The sequence below is a fragment of the Alosa alosa genome, chromosome 21 (assembly GCF_017589495.1).
Source record: "Alosa alosa isolate M-15738 ecotype Scorff River chromosome 21, AALO_Geno_1.1, whole genome shotgun sequence".
Taxonomy (NCBI): Eukaryota; Metazoa; Chordata; class Actinopteri; order Clupeiformes; family Clupeidae; genus Alosa; species Alosa alosa.
The window spans coordinates 21,201,346-21,219,977 of NC_063209.1; the positions used below are offsets into that span (position 1 = coordinate 21,201,346).

Consider the following 18,632-nt stretch of genomic DNA (forward strand, 5'->3'; position numbering starts at 1 on the left):
GTTCACCCAAAAAGGAAAAATTCTGTTATTAAACGACTCAATACCGTGCCAATTATGCCCCATATAAGGCCTGCTTGTCACTGCAGCACAAAATGAGTTATTCAGCAGAATGTCCATGACCAGAAAGAATTCATCACTGTTCCCCTCAACAGTATAGAGAAAGCACTGATGCCTTCAAAAAGAACAAATCGGCAACCTCATCTGAGTTGCAGTGTTCCAGAACTAGAATGCTGGAACCCAGACAAATTTTGCGAGAGATGAATGAGCATATAATTCCAGAATATTCCCTGTTATTGTTCTCACTGAAGAAAAATGACCCAGGAAGTTACAGAAAATACCTTTGTTTCCAAAGGTGTACCTATTTATTCTGGTGGCGGTGTTGGTTAGTGAGGGCTTCAGTGTAAAGCATTTTGTGTGCCTTGATCAAGCACTATATAAATGCATGTTGTTGTTATTTAGAAAACCCCTTGTATGTTCTGTAAAACTTTTATATTCAGACATGGCATTTCTGTGATACTGAATGACAAATATATGAATAGATAGATATAACCCCATTTCCCCAAAAGTTGAGACGCTGTGTAAAATGTCAATAATAGCAGAATGCTATGATTTGCAAATCATGTAAACCCTATGTTTAATTGAGAATAGTGCAAATACAACATATTCATTCTTGAAACAGAAAATGTTTATTTTTTTTTTTTTAAATATATATGTTCATTTTGAATTTCATGCCAACAATAAGTCTTGCTCACATCTTCTTTCAACAACAATCTGTAAATGTGTGGGAACTGAGTAGACCAGTTGCTGGAGTTTTGAGAGGGAACTTTTGTCCCATGATAGCCCAATAAAGGATTTAAGCCGCTCAACAATCTAGGGTTCTCTTAATCATGTTTTCCGTTCTATGATGCACCCATTGTGACAGGTCTGGACTGCAGGCCGGCCATTTTAGCACCTGGACTCTGCAACTATGGAGTCATACTGTTGAAATATGTGCAGAACGCAGTTTCACCTTGTTTTCCTGAAATACTCAAGGTCTTCCCTAAAAAGGATGATGCCTGGATGTCAGCATATGTTGCTCATAACCTGTATATACCATTCAGCATACATTGTGCCCATGCTGTAGGCACTAATGCATCCCTGGCTTCTGAGCTGTGCACTAATAATAAGTTGCTGTTAGTGCACAAGTCAAGCCTGAAGGATGCATAGTCCATGATTTCCAAAAAGAATTTCAAATTTTTGACTGGTCTAACCACAGAACGGTTTACCACTGTACCTCAGTCCACCTCAAATGAGCTCGGGCCCAGATAAGACGATGGCATTTTTGGGTTGTCTAAATATGGTTTCTTCTTTGCATGGTAGAGTTTTAAACAGCATTTGTAGATGGAGTTTCAAACTGTGTTCATAGACAATGGTTAACAGATGTTTTAGTGAGCCAATACAATGATTTTCTTTCCAGATGTGCGAGCTGCCCAAGCCGTAGGCACTAATGCCATGTACCATCATAGATGCTGGCTTTTGAGCTGCACACTAATAACAAGTTGTTGTTTTCAATGATTGCACGATTTCAATGAATGAAACAGATCTGTTTGTCTATGCAGAGCAATTTGAGGCCCCGAATATCCCAGGCATCCAATATTGTTTTTCAGCCCTGTACCTTATTTCAAAAGACTTCTCTGGATTCTCTGAATATTTAAATGATATTATGTACTGACGAAATCCCCGAATTCTTCGCAATTTTCCCACAGAGTGCTGAGTACCTCCGCATCTTTACTGTACCTCTCTGGGATGCTCTTTTTATACCCAGTCATGGTGCCAGTTTCCCTAATTAGTTGTGGATTGTTCCTCCCTGGGTTTTCATTTGCATTACAATTCTTCCTTTTGTTGCCCTGTCCCGACATGTTTTAGACGTGTTGCTAACATCAAATTCAAAATGAGTGTATATTTTTCAAGAAATAGTTACATTTGTGAGATTCAACATTTGATATGTTGTGTGTCCTTCTTGCTACCAAATATGGGTTCATGAGATTTGAAGATTTGATTATTTACATTTTACACAGCATCCCAACCTCCTTGGAAATGAGGTTGTAGATAGATAGATAGATAGATAGATAGATAGATAGATAGATAGAGTATACATTGATAGTATATATCAGTATATTGTATACATTGACTAAAACAGCTCTAGATCCTCTGCCAGATGTAGCACATTGTCGCCCTCTATAGAGGCATTTGGAAAATGCTCAAACCTGAAACAAATGAGGAGGAATTATTTCCTGCTTATACCATATTTGGACTACTTACTTGGATGCTTATGACATTAGGGTTATGAAATATACAGAAATGGAATGGAACTCTGGCTCCTGAAACATCATCAAATATGAAATTTGCTCTGCCAACTCTGGTGGTTTCTGTGTCTTAAAATTGAAGTTGATATTAAGAATCCAAAACAAAACCATTTTAAATGGACATGCTGGACCTCAGTCAACCACAAATTAAACTAAATCAGTCTCTGTCCAAATGACCCAACCACAGATGAGACTGTGTCTTCGCTGTGTTCCTGTTTTAGACAGAAACATAAAAGCCTGCTGACCACAGTGTTAAAATCAAGCTGAATATAGCCTCAATCCATCTCCAGTTTGCCGCCAGATTCGGATCAAAAGTATCTATACTTGCATTTTAGTCACCAAGGGGCAGGGCCAGGGCCACACCACATCACTCTACACAGTGTCCTTCTCTTCTTTAAATACACATTGTGAGAAAAGAGATTAAAAACTGACCACACGCTCATTAAACGTACAAGTCAATTCCATATTTATCTATTCATGTGCTCATTCATAACCTCTCCACAGTCTCACCATTTTAAAGCTGGTGACATAACGCAGAGGTTTAATTCAGTTTATGGCATGTCTTTAGGCATTGAGGTTTTTCCCCCACGTGAAATATGATATAATTATACACTGGTTATAGTTGATGATTCCAGTGCCCACATTTAATTGACCAAGGTCAGAATGGCCAGCCCAGGAACCTAGACATCAGCAGAATGCAGAGGCGCTAGACAAAACCAAACCCCCCCCACCACCCCACCCCACCCCAGCTCATGTCCAATCGACTGGCGGCATTAGACGTCCTACAGGGGGCAATCACGCTAACCCAGCGTACAGTGATGGGCCGTCTGATCCTACGCCAACGTCTGCAATAACAAGCTGATGAGGAGAAACCATCGTCCACTAAAGAGGGGACAAATGAAGTGATGATGGACTGCACAGTTCCCCCAACGTCTGCTGTATCCCCCCAACCCCCCCCCCCACCCCCACCCCCACCCCCACCAAGTGATGCAACTGTGGCCATTTTCACACCTTCTCTGAACAAAAAGGCAGTAAAATCTAGAACATTTCCCTTTCATTAAAATGTGTGAGGGTTGATATCTCATTAGATGCTACCAAATTTTTTTTCACTCCCCCTCTAACTTATATTCACATGGAAAATTTTAGGGCTTCCTCTTGATTGAAGAGCTAATTTGCAATTACATCTGTGGCCACAAGATGGAAGCACACACAAAATATCAGTACCAGCAGACAAAATCAAACCAAGAAGCCCCTTGGGTAGTTACTATGTGGGTGAATATATGATGGGCATCATCAACAAATAAAAAACAACCTGATGACTATGCATAATATTACAGACATACACAAATGACTACGCAAACACAACAGGACTTGATACTATAGGGTTATGGCACCAATGGCGTGACTGAATACAAGCACATAAGTAGATCTGATAATTACATTTATAAAAGAGGGGGCAGCAGCAGTCCCATCTCTGTGTTAGCTAGAGATTCAATGACCATGCCAAAAATACACTAGCAAAACTTCATCCGTACATTTTTTTAACAATGTGTGTGTGTGTGAATGAGATGTAATGTACACCATTCTGTGTGTCAGTGCATGCGCGTATTGTGTGTGTGTGTGTGTGTGTGTGTGTGTGTGTGTGTGTGTGTGTGTGTGTGTGTGTGTGTGTGTGTGTGTGTTTGCATGTGCATTACTGCATATGTGTGTAAAACATGTCCTTGGATTTCTAAAACTGCTCCCTAATTGATGCTGGCGGGACAGAGTGAACTCTGAAGCATGGGTCAGACAGGTGGGTCATAAAAGCAACAGCAGCCTTCAACTCTTCTGAATATCATCGTGGCACAGTTGGGACACACACACACACATACACACACACACACACACACACACACACACACACACACACACACACACACAGCCTTCACCTCTTCTGAACATCATCGTGGCACAGTTGGGACGGAGCTCTGACACGCTGAGCAGATGCATCGCCATCCGGTCAGCCAGCCTTGGGCTGAGATTACTGTCTGAAGCAAAAGGCTGGCGTTGTTGCGTGATGTTCAGAAGATGAAATCTTATGCCATTATATCTACAGGGTCACAGCTTGTGGCCAAGAAGAAAAACACACTTAGTTTCAAAACCCTAGATATGCTAACACGCACCCTTTTTCCTGGCTTACCCTTTTCTTGTGTAATTGCATTCAGTTTGGGTTGAGTTCAACTTGATGTCCTCAAAACTTTCGAATATAAAAAAAGTCAAGACAAGAGTATGATCTGCTCAAACCACTATGAATTCAATTCCATTTTTTATATTAAAAAAAATATAATAATTTGCATATAAAGACTTTAATTCACCAAACTTTTCAATTCAATTCAACAAACTTTTCTTTTTTATCCTTTTATCTTTTTTATCCTATATCATTATAAACTGTATGTCCTTCATCTATGTGTCATTCCACCCTCAGTGGTTCAGGCAGGACAGGTACATCATTGTGCGCTCATATATTCTAATGGAAAATGATTAATTGCTCAGGAGGTTCTACCCAGAAGCCTTTGCATTTTGGCACAGTTTGAGATCCAGCAACACCAGACATACCTTAACTACACTTAGGCCTACTATAATAGTACATAGTCCATACTTACATAGGCCTACTATTTTCTCCTTTTTGTGGATAGGAGCTAGTGTCCATGTCAATGCATTTCTTTGGATAAAACAATGGAAAAATACATAAGCCTATACATGTACAAATTATTTGTTCATTTCAATTATTAAAATATTTTTTTTATTTATTTTACTATTTTTAAATTCTGCAGCTAAACTTAGGGCTGTGTCCTGTATTTAACCCTAGTCTTAAACTTAAAAAGAACTTCAATTAAAATCTCCATTTAAAAAAAAAAAAACTTTTTCGTGTAAAACTAACCTTAATCCAAATACAAAAACCGCCCCTATAGGCCTCTGTTAACAAACATGCGAAAGTGTAGAGAGAGAAATAAAATCTTTCAATTGCCATGCCACTGTTTTACAAATAGTTAGACCCATGCATGATTATTACAATAATTATCGACACTGACAAACATCAAATTAATTGTTTCCCAATGTTAGCCAGTACTGCATATCCTACGGTGACCCTAACATTGGCGATATCTAGTTTAGATCATTTTGGTCTAGATATCATCAGCAATACAACGAATATGGCATAGTTGATGTCTGACAAAACATCTGCAACATGTCCAAAATCACTAGTTGACATGGACTATAGTCTATCAGTCCCATCAGACTATCAGTCCCATCACTCGAACGGACTCCAAGAGTAAATTTAAACAGAAGCGCAAGGCGACCACAGAAGGCGACCATAATCTAAATGATCTTCGCTATCTTAACGTGACTTGTCATATATCTCTAGAGCGTAATTAGCAGCCATTAGGTAGGCGTCAAGCACCATGGCCGAGGTATTAGGCCGCTTGATTGACAGGTATTGAATAGCGGAAAGCCGCCAGCCCTGACTAATACGCTAGGCGTCCATTTTACACTCCGAAACGGTAACAGGAATGGACACTGACTCATTTAGATAACATACCTCAACCCATTTCACCCCTCCGCCTGGCAATATTATCAACAAGTCGTCCTACAGGAAGTTTTTAAGAACCGGTATCTGTCTCTTTATCTGACTCGGGAGCATGCTGCTGAAAGACGCATAGGGAAGGAGTTTAAACGGCCCATGTCATGTCAAGTCATTAGAAATGACCTCCCTCATTCGATGTGGCTTAAAGAAAATTATTTTTTTGTAATATTGCCTACCGCCCAAAGAAATCCTCTGCGCATGGCATTATTCCAAAGAACTTGTTGCTATTGACAATGCTCATGTCCATTGTGAAAGTCCATACTTTTTATTACTTTGGGTTATTGCAAACGATTTATGGTAGGCTACTCTAACAGGCAAAGTAGCCTAACCTAAGCCTATCGCTGAAATATCGTTTAAAACAAATGCCGACCTCAATTGTGTGCTAATGATGGGTCACCACCAATGAAAGTTCGTGACGCAGGTTCAATGGAAGCGTAGAAAGGTCCATAAATCATCTTGATAAAAAGCAGTTTCCATAAGCTGTGCCCCACGTTTACTTTATTTCACCAATTATTGTTGCGATAGACACGACAGTGTTGACTGTCTCTTCCTCAGGAGTGCTTACGTTCATTCATCAGCGGAGGCCTTGCCCGCGCCGAGGCGTGCAAATATTCTTTAAAACTATAAACACAAAACTCCGGGACGGAGACAAGGAGACCATTTACTCCGCTGCAGCACTAAACGTTAGAGATAAAACAAGCGATAATAGTGTCTGTCTCCTGAAACCGTCTGCACAAGCATCCCCGCTGAGTAAGAGCAGCTTAGACCTCTCCCTGCTCATTTACACCCTTCGAAGGTAGCCTTCAGTTGGCCTTCAATAGGGGCAATGCCATGATCATTGTAGAAACAAAATTAATTTATTTTAACAGGAATTATATGCCGGCCAGGGTTGTGCACAATTCGAATTGCAATTCTGCTTCCTGTTTGCTACCAATTGAAATGCAAGTGAAATTCAAGAATTTAATTGGAATTTAAGAGCCAGTTTCAATTCAATTCTGGAATTTTGCACAAGCCTGATGCCGGCCCATCAAGTAGGCCTATAAATAGTTCTGAACACAAATAATAGATAATACACGGAGAAAGTTTTTGCTTTGTGGCTGAAATAATGTCATATTTTCAGATATTTTATAGAGTTCATGACAACAACGCTATTTTAGAGTTTATGTCAATAATGCTTACTAATGGCCCTTAATGAGACACGTTGCAGGACAAAGCTTTTGGGAACAACCCTCTAAACCATTTGCACGGGTCTATTTTCGAAAGAAGTGCCAAACATGCTCCCCGGCAGTTCGGCGTGGGTGGGTGGGTGGGTGCTTGTTTGTTGTCATCTGTTATCACGTCTTGATAAGTCAACCTGTGGCTCCAGGATCTGTCGGGGACAGACAGTTGAGTGTGTTACTGCAGGTTTCAGGTTCCACCGTAGCGCCAACCTGTTGCTTCCTGATGAAGATCTCATCCCCGGCGACTGCAGAGTTTCTCCTCGTGTCTGCAGAGTTTCCCCCAAGGATTAAATAATTAAGACGCACCCCAACCACACACACACACACACACAGGGGGTTTAGTATTATATATTAAGACTAGGCCTCCTACAGATTGTTTAAGTGGATTCCTGAAAACATGAATTAGAGATTATTTAAACTCGCAATTTTAACATGTTAAGAGTCTGATAGGCTACCAACCCTCAAATTCGTAATGGCATTCTGGCTCACTTTCTCCACTAGATCTCTAGTTGGGTATATTTCTCAAATATCTCTGATTGTCACCCTATGCATAGGCATAGCTATTTTATAATTACTATCCTGTTATCTTGTTCAATCGTTATATAAACTGTAGCCTAACATTAAACAGACTACCTCTGTCTATTTTTAATGTGCCAAAGGTCACCCTGTAAAACTATGAAATTAACTGCTGCCAAAGCATAATCATTTTCCAGCATTTTTTTAATCAACAAACTCGAGCATAACCTAGAGACACTCTAAATTACAATTGGAGGAGTTCAGAGCAGTTGGCATCATGCGGAATTTAAAGCTCGGTCCTGGCTCTCTTTCGTGCATGCATAGACATGTAAGGTTACCGTCTGCGCTACTTTTTGGCGTCACCGGAACTTCAGTAGCCAATGATGGGCAGCGTTTTTTTCCCCCTAACCTCAGCCCCTCCTCTCACCACCAGTGTACACCAACACACTATTCTAACAACCCCAAAGAGTTACAATCAAGAGTTGACCGGGAAGATGCCCACTGCTCTCAAGACCCTCTCGACAAAACAAAAGAGGGCTTCTTTCCCAAGTGGTGCTTTTTAAATTTTTTATATATTGCTGGCTCTGGTATTGCAGTTGAAGTGTTGCATGGCTATGTTTTCAAACCAAATGACTTCAACTCCCTTCTCGGTGAAAGACATACTGAACTTGGAACAGAACGAGGATATGGTGTCCCTCGATATGTCGCCCAGGCTGGACACAGCCCTCCCGACCTCATCCTGCATGCTGGCTAAATTCAAACAGGAGCCTTTCCTAGAGATGCCAGCCGGAGTTTCTCTCTTTAGCGAAGACGACAATGACGCTAAAGCCATCAAGAACACCTCGCTGAACTTCGCCGCTGCCTTTTATGGGAAGAACTTCTTAGAAATGGATATTGTCAAAGAGGGGAAGACGGACGAGGGATTTGATGAAAAAGAGCGAAAAGGTGACACATTTACTGAAAGTGCATGAAGTGACTTGTGTGAATAGATTAATTTACTCTAACAAAATAATCAGGCCACCCTGAAGCCATATGCAGTGTTGGATGACACAGACGCAGATAGATACTCCACAAAACATGCGTCACTTTCATCAAATGAAAAAATGTTATTCCAAACATGTCCATAATTATGTTAACACATAATGCATGATAAATAGTGATGTTGGAGATATTCCTGTATATTTGTAAAATTGATAACACTTGCTAACTGTTGTTAAACATCACGCGTAGGCCTCAAAGTGACCCGTATAAGATGGCCCAAATACACATTTGTAGTCTAAAAAAGAACACATTGGGCTTGCATGGTTGTTAACACTGCACTGAAGTTGTATCTCATTCTTGTTTCCTCTGGGACCATGTTCTCCATTAGATTTATACCCTTCACAAGATGAACCAGGGGAAGAAGTTAAACCCGAGGACTCAGACCGCCCCAAACAGAGAAAAAGGCGAAAACCGCGGGTCCTGTTCTCCCAAGCGCAAGTGTACGAGCTGGAACGGCGCTTCAAGCAGCAGAAATACCTCTCTGCACCCGAGCGAGATCACCTGGCTAACGTGCTGAAGCTCACCTCAACCCAGGTGAAGATCTGGTTTCAGAACCGCCGCTATAAATGCAAAAGACAACGCCAGGACCAAACGCTGGAGATGGTAGGAATTCCTCCACCTAGGCGCATCTCTGTACCCGTCCTGGTCCGGGATGGGAAGCCATGTCTGGGAGACGCATCAACTTATAGCACTTCATATAACGTGGGCATTAACCATTTCACCTACAACACTTATCCAACTTTTAGTAACTACCCGAGCTCCGGCTGCAACACAAACTATACATGCAACTACCCCGCTGCAAGTGCCATGCCTTCACTCCAGCCCTCATCCACCAACAGTAACTACATGAACTTCGGAGTAGGGGATCTCAACAACGTCCAGAACACATTTCAGTCCAACAGTGGCGTATCATCTCTACATGGTATCCGGGCGTGGTGAGACAGACCCGGGGTCGAGTCGCCGGAGATGCAAGGCCATTTTCGGCCACGAAATGACATTTTACGCATGCCTTTTTTTGTGACAGCAGTCTATTCTTCATATATATCCATTTAAGTCAGAAAAAATATTCAGTATTATCTCAAGTGTGTGTTGGATGATTTTTTTGTTTATGAAAGATAGTGATATTGTCCATTTCCGCTTTCTGTAATTGGTTGGAGATGGCTTTGAGGGGGTCTTATTAAAATCACAAATATAGGATTATCGACAGAGTGCATTTGCGTTTCGATTTTGTTTTCAGTGCGCGTTTTTAGTATGTGTGTGAAAATGTGTAAAGAGAGCGTAAATGCTAAATTACAATCAGACTTAAAAAGAAATCCCAAACCCAATTGATTTAACATTTTCTGTGCCAAACCGAAATGTAAACATAACTTTGAATATAGTTGAAATAGTTGAATATAATCACTTGTATAGCCTATGTGCTGTTTAGTAAGCCTAAGTGCATGAGTAAGTAAATGTTTTATAAATTGTTATGTGTACATAGCATCACAAAGTTTTACTAAGTAAAGTCGTCATATATATATATATATATATATATATATATATATATATATATATATATATTGAAACTTTATATAATATATAATATATTGAATTGTTGAAAATGAATTAAAAACATAATTTGAGAGTAGCCTATATTGTAAATCAATAATACACACTAGACACAAGTTTGGACACTTAGAGATTTACATTCCACTCCATTATAGACAATACCAGATGAGATGATTTGCATTTTACTCAGGGCAACCGTTTTCAGATTACATTATGTGCTTACATAATTGCAAAAGGGTTCTCCAGTGTTTTCTCAGTTAGCATTTTAAAATGATATCAGATTAGTAAACAGAATGTGCCTTTGCAACATTGGATGAATGGTTGCTGATAATGGGCAATGTAGATATTGCATTAAAGATCAGCCTACAACAGTCGAGAACCCTTTTGCAATTATGTAAGCACAAATGTAATTTGAAAACTGTTGCCCTGATTAAACAATGCAAATGTTCTCATCTGATAATCTGTCTATAGTGGAATTGGCATTTATAAGTGTCTACAAACTTTTTACTGGTAATGTGTGTGTGTGTATGTATGTATGTATGTATGTATGTATGTATGTATCCAGCCTACACACATTAGCCTGCAAAAAGAAAAGAAAGCAGCATGCTTGATAAAAACGCACCACCATAAGCAGTTAAATATTGAGAGCCTTTAAGGAAACCTGCACATCAGATTGATTTTTTCTATGCGAAGATTTTTTTTGCTGTAATGCAGCATGACACGAATAGCCTAACATAATGTGTATTTAGTTGAACAGGACAAAACGTGTTTTTATGCCAGATTAATCATGCAGGGTTAGCAATTTGATTTTGCAATTTCAACTCGACAGTATGGGCGAGTTGTTTTCGGAAAAGAAAATGTGTGAAAATACGTGTTATTATTATTATTATTATTATTATTATTATCTAACAAATAATCTAGCTAATATACTACACTGGTCCAACAACATGAACAGGCCTTCCTGGTGTGGTTAGCCTATTCGGTTAATTAATTCCCTTCTCAAAGTCAAGTAGGTGTGATTTAGCTAAATCGGTCATGTTAGACAAGTGCTTTGGATTTATACATTAGCTCGTGTCAAAAAGATTTAACACAATCCCTGTCTAGGTTGCGTATGTTTAGTGTCAGGTTAAATCGTTCAAGTGGCTATTAAGGTGTTTCATTCATCTGCTAAACCGAAAGACAAAAGTGAGTTAAAGTTTGAACAATTTTACAATAGTCTGTCAAACAAAATTCACAAACGAGACATATGTTGTAGGCCTAGTCGTTAAGTAACTCGGTTATTGTTTAGTCCTCGATTTAACTCGTAAAAGCTAAATCGGCGATACGACACGACTATAAAACAGTGACAAATAAAATGGAGCATCACGCCGTTAACATATATAGAAAAGACGCCCAGGTGACCCATGGCTTTTAAAATGTTTAGCTCATTCAGCGAAGTTGATTTGACAGCTTGTCAAAGTGAAGCGAGGTGACCTCAGGCAGACGAAGCGTCTCTGTGGCGTGGACACCCAACCATTCATCTCCAGATGACAGCCAGCTTTCCTTTATGTCGCCAGAAGATGGGTTCTCTCCGAATGCAAAAGATCTCAACCAAAACACACACACACACACACACTAATGCAGCCTCAAGCCAAGATCATAATCTCAAAATCTAAATCCGTCAAAAGCAGAAAGGAGGCTACACTGCTTTCTCTCATCCCAGTCAACCTAAAATACCCCATCCACTGAAAGGCATCTCTGAGAAACATTTATAAACAAGATCCAACTCGGTGCTATTCCATTATACTGGACTAGGCCACATGGCTGCAGAACTGAACAATGGCTCATTTTGCTGGTCGGGTGCATGGTGGCGTATGTGTGCTGGTTGAGAGTTCTTGAACCTGTAGTAGCAGAACACAATTGCTGCCACTTTAACAGAGTAGGATATGGTGCTTGGGCATCTCTTTAGACTCTCCACACATAACAGTAAACATCCTGCCTTTTCTCAACGGTGCCCTAGTGCTGAAGGTGTTCCAAGTGCTGGGGCCCAACCAAGGGACCTCAACTGGGGTCCCAGCGACGCACAACAATATTCAAAATCGAAAATGCTTGGGCAATATTAGGGGTTGAGAGAAAGGTCACCGGAGCTCCAGCGTTTGGCCTGCCTCCTTTTTTCCCTCGAGGTGCTGAAAAGAACAAGTCAGATAGCGAGACCACGCTGCTCCCAAAATAACCAGCTTCCCTCGTCCTCTGCCGCCGGTGGAAAGAAAGACAAGGGGTGGAGGTGGGGTGGAGCAAGAGGGAGGGCTGGAGGGAATGAGTTCGGGGGGTGCAGGGGTGCAATAATCTGCTTTTCCGGGTCTTATCAGAGGAAAGACAGGGACGCATGGCGCTCTATCACCCAAGCTGTGCGATAGGCCCTCTGGCTTTTCGGAGCTTTTCTCCCCCCTACCCAACCCCCACCTCCGTCCACCTCCTCCACCTCCTGATACAGGGTTTCTCCCCGCTCGTGGGCACAGGCGGCTCTGCTGGAGCGGGGGCTGTCCGGGCACAGGTCTCTGCCAAGTTAATGCCACGCAGAATCACTGGCAGTGCAGGGAGTTTAACTCAACAAACGCGCCTGACAGACAGTAGGTGTTATTGTGACAGCAGACAGAATGGGCAATGCACACCAGGGAAGGCTAGCAAAGCTGCCCGCAATTCTGACCGCGTCAAATAACTAAGACACCATACTAGGTCAGAATGGCTCTGAAATAATTATGTATTAAAAAAAAATACAACCAACCTTTAAAGCACACAGACAAATAATGGCAGGCATTGGATGGGGTTATTATTTGGTCTACAGGAATTCATTAATTAAAAGTCACATTCAGAGATTTCTTTATCTTTCTTTTATTTATTTTTTTACTTACGATTAGACAGACATTAGGACAGACACCATCTCGTTCTGCCAAGTCAAGGCAAGAGTCCAGCATAACTGTCTGTTGCCATCATGAGCTTGAGTTCAACTCCATCTTTCCTTTTAAATGACTGCAGGAGCCCACAGCTGTGCCAAGTCCAGTTGAGAGCACGGGTCGACAGGACCGGTCAATGGAAACAGCTCTAGCGCTGGCCCTGCCCTGCTCTGGACTGTAATGCCATGGGTGTGTGTACAGTTTACCACATAATACAATTATCATGCCTGAGATCCATCTATGCACTAAATGGAAAAAAGAGATGACCAGATATTATCCCAAAACTATATGGCCGTATACGGTTTGTATGTGGAGCACAAACAATTGATGTACCACACTGACAACCAGCAGAGTGACAAACATAATAATTTATGCTAGCTAAATAATTAGACATATACAAGATACAAAACAAAATCTAAGTTGTATCTTCAGTCGTTTTTTGTGTAGTCCCAACCACATTTAAGCACAGACAAGACTGAATTTACAACACCATATGGTGTTACTACTCTGAAGGACAAGACAGTACCAGCAAACCGTATGTTGTAAATCAATCTGGCTGCCTTCTGTGTTATTCAACATTTACAATGATTTGTTAGGATAAGGATAACTAATTGTTTAAATGTATAAGATGTTGACATGTGAAAGAAACCTGTTGAAGCGAGAGCAAAAAGTAAACGTTACTGGTGTATAATTATCTCCTTAATCGTCAGATAAGACCATCCAGTAATGTGCTGGAGGAGGAAATTCAGAGTTACATGAGGTCAGTTCATGCATCACAGTCACTGAAATATCTCCCTCCCATCCTCGCCGTGGAGAGAGAGAGAGAGAGAGAGAGAGGGAGGCGCAAAGTGGTAAAGTACAGTTGTCATTTTCCTCCACGATGCGTCCAAATGATCGCAGTTTAGGAAGCAGTCAGATTAGACTTCAGTTAGAGTAGAGTCATTTTTTGTTTTGTTTTGTGTGTGTGCGTGTGTTTAGTGTCTTTTGGAAAGGCCCACTGCTCACAGGAAAGGGAAGAGTCTTTTCTTGAGGATGTAGAGGACCGTAGCCAGAAATAGGGCGATCGCCAGGAAGATGAGCAGCTTGTCAGTGAGCTCGCGCCGGTTGTACTTGGTGATGAGCTTGCGGCCCAGCTGAATGGTCCCGGTCATGGCTTTGAACTCCTCGTTGGTCTCCTGCACCGTCCTGGATGACATGGCTGGAGGAGGGGGAGAGCAGTCAATCGCCACACTGCCCAAAACACGTGTGTGTGTGTGTGTGTGTGTGTGTATATATGTGTACACCTGTGTTTGTGCACATAAAAGTGTTTTGTCTAAATGCTTTTGGCACAACATGAAGGCAAGCAACATCGTTATCACTGGCATGAATTCCAAATGCTCTGACTATTTGACCATGCACAGTCAAGATAGAAACAGACAACCATCCCGACAGGAGCTTTTCTCTCGACCGCCTGGTATGGTCTCACTCGCTAGACCCCCAGACTGCCAGGTGGGTGAATAATGCAGTTGAATTTTCCCTACCTGAGCCCATCATGTGCCATGAGATCTATGAATAAAGATCTCAGGGGCAGTGCCTTGACAGTGGGGATGATTCATGCTTCAACAAAACCAGCATCAGAGGTTGATGCCATTTGCTGTCCATACATGTAAGGGAAGTCACCAAATCTCTGGTTCACGCCCACCAAGATGGCTATAGGCTAGAACATTTTGAGTGAGCGACTGATGTAATTTTAAATGTTTGGTCACACAACTTCTAGAAATCCAGAGTGCATATGCCTTGAGAATGAAAATGTTGTTTTTCCCCCTATCCACATATCTGCTGTTTGTTTTTTTTTTGCTGTGAAGTGGTTGTGTTTAAATGTTAACCTTATTCAATAAACACCAAATCACTAAAATAACCCACACACAATTTTCATGGGGATTCTTCAGGTGTATGCTTTGTACATTGATAGTTTAAAAATTACTGTTTAAAAGTATATTTTTCTCACAAAATTTCACATCCCAAATGCCCCATAAATACATTTCTACAGACCTGAAAGTTTAAACAAAACAAAAACACACATCACAACTTTTTTATGGTTTTTATGAGAGTAAGGCCCTTTTCAGTGCCCATTGTCATTGGCATGCAACACAGTCTGTTGACATGCTTTGTAAACAACGCAGATCTTGTTTAGTCACACACAATGTAAACACGTTGTTCAGGCAAACACAGAACTGTAAAACTAAAATAACTCTGCCGACTTGCTGCACATACTTTGAGCATGTACGCTTTGAGCAAATCATACATTATGTTACATCTTACATAATGTTTTTTATATGTAATGTGCGTGTGTGTGTGTGAGAGAGAGAGAGAGAGAGAGAGAGAGAGAGAGAGAGAGAGAGAGAGAGAGAGAGAGAGAGAGAGAGATTCAGGCAGCGTACATGCACTACTCACAAAAAGTTAGGGATATCTGGCTTTCGGGTGAAATTTTAAATGTTTCAGTACATAAAGTACTGAAATATTGAACTGTTGGACAATATTGACAATATACATGCAAGTTTAGAGGTCACATTAAGTTCACGTGTAAAGGTTATAGTGGATTTTAGGTTCATCCTAAAATTTCACCCGAAAGCCGAATATCCCTGACTTTTTGTGAGTAGTGTATGTGTGTGTGGTAATGGCAGCAGGACTTACCCAGCGTTGTGATGGTGTCCTCGCTCTGCGTCACCTGTTGGGCCATCATGCGGCTGATGCTCATCAGGCTCTCAGTGATGTCACTGGACGTCTGGGCCAAACTCTCTTTGGTCATTTTCCTGATGCAAAGGACAAAACGCTGGTCAAACTCTCCATACAGTAAATGTGTGCAAATAAACAAAATGTTGCATTCAAAACTTGTACTCAAGGAACATGTTTGCATTAATTCCAGACATGAGGCCATTAGTACAGACACAATTGATTTTTCACAGTTATTAGAGGAGATAAGGAAATAGTATTATGTTTTTCAAATGTGAGAGACCCTGTGATTCAAAGACATGTGCAAGTAAATTGGTGTAGAATATGTAAAACTGTTCACATGTACGTGTATCCATTATGTACACTGACGAGATAATTTATAGACAGATTTAAAAAAAAATAAAAATCAATGGTAATTTTACAAGCAATTAGAAAAAATATCAAGATGCGCATTCAGACTGGAGATTCATAAGGCCAGTGATATTTAATGCTGCCTGTGATCCAATAATAATATGCTTTTCTGTGGAAATATGGGTTTTGACAGTAATTTCTGATTGCAGTCCCATTCCAGCCGGAGATCACCTCTGTCTCAGTGACGAATCTCCACCATGAAGAAGCTCCTCTTTCTCCAGACTGTCAATCGACATCTTGCAGTTCAGGTTAGCCTTTCTCCATGCGGTCTGGTTACTTAAAAAAAAAAAAAATAATAATAATCATTAAAAACTAACTCTGACATTCCATGGCTAACACTCTTTGCTATATGACCTGTTTTTAAGGAAACAAGCCTCCCATCAAACCAGAAAGGCTAGTTTATTAGATGCGCAAAACTGCTGAGACTGCGAATGTGGCAAATTTGTCAACAGGCTACAAGTCAGTCAATGAACATTTCTGTAAAATAATTTCTAAACTAAAGCTAAAACAAGTAACAGACTAACTTTGGTAAATACAGGACATAATACATTTTTCACTATTTAGAAAATATGCATCAATGCAACAGACTGTTACTTTGTAATACTCTGTCAGATCTCAGAATTCTGTGCTGAGGTTATACAAGGCAGCTCTACTTTATTTAAATTCATTAAAGCACATCAAGCTAGTGGAGCTGAGTGAACATGTTGATTTTAATGAGTTGTGAAAGAGGCACATTGAAAACAAAGGCACTGTGTAATGAGTACAATAACCCTGAGTAAATGGCATAAGAGAGGCATGTATCTATGAACAGAGGTGTATATAAAAAAAACGAACCTTAACATCTGCCTGCGATGGCCTTCAACTTGTTTCAGCATGGACTGCTTGTCTGAATCTCTGTCTTGTTCTTTACCCATTTGTTCCAGATCCTTTAGAGAAAAACAACAGAACCAGAGTGGACGCCTTTTAATGGATATGACCATGCAGTCAATCTCCAAATACTGGGGTAGCATACAGGCCTGTTATAATTCCAGAGTAAGCTCCATCTGACCTGTATCCTCTGGCGGAGTTGGCCGAATTTTTCCTTCACTTTGTAGTTGAGCTCGGTTAGAGTACTCTGCGGTCCACTGCACAGAGCAACATCCTAACACAAAGAAACATTGTAGCTTTTAACACAATAACACATGCGCAAAGCGATAAGACAATGAGCAGGAGGAATAGAGCTCGGCTATCCGACTGCTGGCAGTGTAAGATGCACGAAAAAGTGTCTTAATACTGTGGTAGGGCTATGCTGCAGGCCTATTGGGCGGGGCAAGTTCAAATGCAGCACTTCATAGCCTACAGTGAAATATTAAAGCGTAGCCATAACTGCCACTTTATTTCCTCAAACGGACGGGCTATGGAACGGCCTGTCACAAACTACAAACCACTGAAGGAAAAACGTAAAATAAAATGGCCATTTAAAAAGTAGCCAACTGCCTATTTAACAAATTGAAGATCATCCTGTTGTAGGTCTGACTGACATGCAGTTTAGGGTAGGCTACGTCATGTCACATTCACGCTCACTCCAGTCTCCCATCAGCTGGTTGGTTTGATGCCATTTAACAGCTTAACGTCACAGTGCTATTTGGGAAATAACGAGAAATTCAAAGGCCCCCTGTTTCTAACCTTAATTTCATTGAGAAGACTATCAGATCCTCTTATTGCGATGTTTCACTGTATATCATCCTTTTAATTAGGCTAGACAAATTGTAATGCATCTAGTTGCCAAGACTTATCCTGAACAAAACTTTAAAATGAAACCCCCTTTTTCACCTCCAATTCATGCGCCAATGGATCTTGTAAGACACGCTGCGTATATTAACCGTTCATGATATCTTACCTGAATAAGCGCTTTAATTTCCAAATCATATTTGATTATTTCTTGCTCACATACTCTTACGTGGACATCTGTGGCGGCCGCCATTGTTGCCAACTAACTACGGCAAGTCGAGAGGAGAGTCTAGCGACAACAATACGCAAAACGTGTTTTCATTTGGCCCATATTTCTCGGACTGACTGTATCTTACAAGCAAAATAGGTAAATAGGCTATTTGAACAACCACTGTTTTTTAAATATATTTTAAAAATCTGTCAAAATCAACGTGTGTGAATGTTTGTAAGTTGTATTACATTGCAAATTTCAAGACATCGCCTAAATCAAAGCCAGACAGGGCTATTAGACTACTACACGACTCTAAAGCGCTCTCTGCTGGCAATATAGCGCAGATGACCTATTTCATGTTTG

General features: G+C 40.7%; 2 protein-coding genes across 2 annotated transcripts; one reads left to right on the top strand and one right to left on the bottom strand.

The window, feature by feature from the left end:
* The first annotated feature begins 8,172 nt into the window (after positions 1 to 8,172).
* Positions 8,173 to 9,948, top strand: nkx2.5 (NK2 homeobox 5). Its single transcript, XM_048231822.1, has 2 exons — positions 8,173 to 8,648; positions 9,073 to 9,948. Exons 1-2 carry the CDS (start codon positions 8,312 to 8,314, stop codon positions 9,681 to 9,683), a joined length of 948 nt encoding a protein of 315 aa, XP_048087779.1. The 5' UTR covers positions 8,173 to 8,311; the 3' UTR covers positions 9,684 to 9,948.
* Positions 9,949 to 13,147: 3,199 nt separating this feature from the next.
* bnip1a (BCL2 interacting protein 1a) lies at positions 13,148 to 18,333 on the bottom strand. The gene is made up of 6 exons (XM_048230573.1): positions 18,228 to 18,333; positions 17,397 to 17,489; positions 17,183 to 17,274; positions 16,520 to 16,624; positions 15,899 to 16,017; positions 13,148 to 14,423 (listed from the first exon to the last, which is right to left on the bottom strand). Exons 1-6 carry the CDS (start codon positions 18,309 to 18,311, stop codon positions 14,227 to 14,229), a joined length of 690 nt encoding a protein of 229 aa, XP_048086530.1. The 5' UTR covers positions 18,312 to 18,333; the 3' UTR covers positions 13,148 to 14,226.
* Positions 18,334 to 18,632: the final 299 nt, after the last annotated feature.

Coding starts and splice junctions, on each gene's coding strand:
- nkx2.5 (XM_048231822.1), top strand. CDS start 8,312: ATGGCTATGTTTTCAAACCAAATGACTTCAACTCCCTTCTCGGTGAAA. Junction 8,649..9,072: donor TGATGAAAAAGAGCGAAAAG/GTGACACATTTA, acceptor GTTCTCCATTAG/ATTTATACCCTTCACAAGAT.
- bnip1a (XM_048230573.1), bottom strand. CDS start 18,311: ATGGCGGCCGCCACAGATGTCCACGTAAGAGTATGTGAGCAAGAAATA. Junction 17,490..18,227: donor AAATTAAAGCGCTTATTCAG/GTAAGATATCAT, acceptor TCTTTGTGTTAG/GATGTTGCTCTGTGCAGTGG. Junction 16,625..17,182: donor CATCGCAGGCAGATGTTAAG/GTTCGTTTTTTT, acceptor TTTTTTTTTAAG/TAACCAGACCGCATGGAGAA.